The sequence below is a fragment of the Phaethon lepturus genome, unplaced genomic scaffold (genome assembly GCF_000687285.1).
Source record: "Phaethon lepturus isolate BGI_N335 unplaced genomic scaffold, ASM68728v1 scaffold30564, whole genome shotgun sequence".
Lineage (NCBI taxonomy): Eukaryota > Metazoa > Chordata > Aves > Phaethontiformes > Phaethontidae > Phaethon > Phaethon lepturus.
In genome coordinates, this window is record NW_010533015.1 from 16,128 (window position 1) to 19,792 (window position 3,665).

Consider the following 3,665-nt stretch of genomic DNA (forward strand, 5'->3'; position numbering starts at 1 on the left):
GTTGTGAGTTTTCATAGGAAAAAGGAACAAGAAGAGTGTGAGTCAAGTGGCTGCAGCGTTACAAAACATTTCTGTTTTTCTGAAAATGTCGCACTGATGACATCCTGTAATCTCAGTGATGCAAACCCTTCTCTAATTAGGGAAGTACATTAGCAAACAGCCTAACCTAGCCTAGCTAGGTAGTCAGAAATGCCCTTTATAAGATAAAAATCAATGAAACGGTCCCAAAAGTGTGTGGAGATGCCAGCTGGGTAACGTACGCTGAAAATAGCCAGGAAACTTAATTGTCTCACCTGTGAAAAGACATTTCTTTTTGCTAAGGCGTGTTGTGGAAATACACTAAAGCCTATGAAATTATCAGGTACAATCTACCCCTCTTACAAAAATGATCTGTGACTGAAGCCACCTGGGTTTCCAAATGCACAAGTTTGTTTTGCAGCAAGGTTGTCACTATAGCTTTTGGTTTCCGTATTTCTCCTGCGAAGAGAGAAGCACGCGGCTGAAGATGATGACCGAGGCAAAGGTACTAACCTTGCTCCCCAGGCAGGCAAAAGGGAGCCCACCAGGGGTGCTTCAGGGGAGCACGATTGCGGCGCTGGTGGGGATGGACCGAGGTCGCTGCCCTTCCGTGACAGTCCGATTAGTCAGTCTCGTTCTCCTTTCCCTAATATTAAAAAAGTCAAATGTGTGTCAAGCTGCCTTTGTATCACTCTAAAGTCTTAATTAAAATGTAACGTGGCACAAAGTCATGTTTCCTGAACTTTAATTTGCCTTAGAAATCATTACTTGGGTACACACCAGTGGATGGCTACCTTACTCTCAAGGGGCAGCGGCGAGTTTGTAGCCGAACGTATGCCAAAAATAGTTGATGACAGTCTGAGTGGGAAACGCTACAACTTATGGAGAAAGACTGGGAGGAAAAAGATGACAGGATGTAGTTTTGTACATTAGAATTATGAGATAAAAATGCAGCAAAGATACAAAACAAACCCAAGTCCTTTCCTCTTTTTCCTTCCAGTCCTTCTGTCTAGGGTTATGTTTAAGTAAGGGATGAGTGAGCTGGGCTAAGTCTACAGGCTGGGGCAAAATAGCCCAATATGCAGGGCAGGATAAACTGGGAGAGCACGTTTGCAGCCCATGTGGTATTAGAACGACTGAGAGTGGCAAACGTGGGAAGGAGGTGGGGAAGAAATGGACAGGAGGATGGCACATCCTCTATACATTAAAGCAGTAAAAATACTGTTAAAAAGTATGACGTTGCCTACTGTTGACTAAAGTTAAAGAAAAGCTGAGGCTGGACAATAGTAACGGCCTCAGGACCTGAGCCTATGCTCGTGGCAACACAGTCTTTGCCTGTGCTGGCCCGATGGCCGATTGTCGGTTTTCCTATGTGCTGGGTTTGGCCCAACTAGACAAAGCCATGGTGCCTCTGGGCACATCGGAGATGTCTGGGTAGCCTCAATTTCTGGACTTTCATAATCTATATCAATTAGACACTATTACTAATACTTGGAACTTCTGTCATTTTTTAATGGGAAAATCTTAAAAGCAGTCTCAAGTCTCATCTCTGACACTTCTGTCTGGTAAGTGTTGTCATGTATGACATCATATTAAATAATATCTCCTAGAAATATTTAGTTAGTCAGCAGTTTCGTAACCCAGAGCTCCTCTTCATTTTCTCGTAGCTGCAGTGTTGTACCTTTCCACCGTTTTATGAAGTGCATAAACGTACATTGCCAATACTAAGCAACCAGTTCAGATCTTTGGTTAATTAAATCATTCAAGTGTTTTAAATCTGCTAGCAAGCTGGTCATCAAATGAATCACTGACCTATTTCTCAGCTACTCAAGCTAAGAAACTATAACTGATGACCTATAAAAGCATCGGTGTGTTGAAACTTTATTAGCTGGAGAAGCAGAGCAACAATTGGTCACTTCAGCAGCTCCCACCAGTCTGAACAGAAATATGCACCAGTGCCAGCTTCAACTAATTCACCAGAAAGCAGGTTTTGACATGGACTAATGTCTAGGGTAAGTACCATGAAGCTGCTACACAGGCAGCGCACGTCTCTTCTTCCTTAGTTTATTACTGGAAAATTTGATGCAAATATTTAAAATGGCTTGAACATGGGATGCTCCAGAGTAAAATCTGGGGTGCAGACTCTCCTGGAGAGATGAATTTTAGACCTAGTGCCTCTTTGTACAGTGGAACAAACCAAACCTATGGCCCATCCTGCTTGGGGACAGGTAGGGTTTAGATCCAGGCCCAAATTCTGAGCCCTGGCTTGGCCCACCCCAAACAGCAAGAAGATCGGGAATGTTGGGTTTAATGTTGAGCTCCACCGTTGCTCTTATCCAGTGACAGGCGATGCGTGGAAGCCCCCGGTCAACCCTCATGTGTTTCTGAGTGAGTGGGCAGTGGTGGGGCAGTGGGGACAAAGGACGGGGCGAGGGGGTCACAGCTATGCCCCGTGGTTTGCATGCCCAGCCGGAGACCGCCGGGGGTGAGCGAAAATCAAGAGGAGGGAGGAAGGGAGGCAGGAGCTACCTGTCCCCTCACCACCTCCATCAGCCATGCCACCATGGACCCCCATGCCAGGAACTGCATCCTGGTGGGGCTCTGTCCCCTGTCATCTACAGCCATCGTCACACCGGTGTCTAAGTGCTTTCCAGCTAAGCCACCTGCTCCTGACAAAAAATGATGTGATTTTCTGCTTTTTCCTCTTCCCCGGCTCAAACTGGTCCAAAATACTCAGTTAGAGGCTGCCAAGTGAACCGGTCGTTTTTCCTGTTTGCTGGAGACAAACTGGGGGCTTGGGGGTTGTAAATGGACGCGGCGTCCCACCGTGCTGGGGGCAGAGTTTCAGCCTGAAAACCAAGGCAGGAGGGGAGGCACTGTTGAAATCTGCTTGCTCAACCACTCTGAAAAACAACGTAAAACCTTCCTGCTAACAGACGTGAATGAAATTTTGTCTCTGATTTGTATTTGTATGATGCTTGTCCCCGTGACACTGCATGTGGATGAAGGGAGATGGTAGTAAAGTCGGGAGTCAACAAAGTAGAGGAGAGTAGGAGCTCGCTCACCTACAGCATAAAGGTGCTTCAGCCGAGTTAGTGCTTTTTTTTTTGCTTTTTTTTTTCTTCTTCTTTCTTTTGCAATCATCGCTCGCTTGACAGGCCCAGACGGAATTACATCACTTCCTAAAACCCATCAAAGAGAGTCCATCTCCTGCAGAAATGCAGCTCAGATGCACCCCGGCAGGAAACAGGAAATGTAAATGTTCGGGTGAAGCCGGGAGCTGGCCGAACGCCCCTCGGCCGGGAGCACCGCCAAGGCAACATGCGAAGGCAAAACCTCATCGCGCTGCTCTCTGCCCTCTCGCTGGCCGGAGGATCTGCCGGGAACGGTGAGTACGAAAGCGTCTTTCGCCTTCCGAGGTGGGACCGCGTTTCGTGCCTACAGCGACAGGACCGAGTTGGAGGGCAACACCCTCCAAACTAAGCGCGAGGAGAAGATCTGTGGGGACTTGCTCTCTGCTTCTTTTAGCTGTGTTTACCCTCTCTCTTTTCAGCTGCCTGACTTTTTCAAAGCTCTGACTTTTTTCCTTAGACCTAAGGCAGCAACTGAATCCTACAGCTCCTACATTCCCTAAATTGCAGGTGTGT

General features: G+C 47.1%; 1 protein-coding gene across 1 annotated transcript in view; it reads left to right on the plus strand.

Annotated features, from left to right (window-relative positions):
* Positions 1-3,339: 3,339 nt before the first annotated feature.
* The window catches only part of TMEM154 (transmembrane protein 154), a gene marked incomplete at its 3' end in the record, with an annotated part of 13,418 nt that continues 13,092 nt past the window's right edge, over positions 3,340-3,665 (plus strand). The window contains exon 1 of the mRNA XM_010285052.1: positions 3,340-3,406. Within this exon, the coding sequence (XP_010283354.1) occupies positions 3,340-3,406 (67 nt within the window). The remainder of the gene's footprint in view (positions 3,407-3,665) is intronic.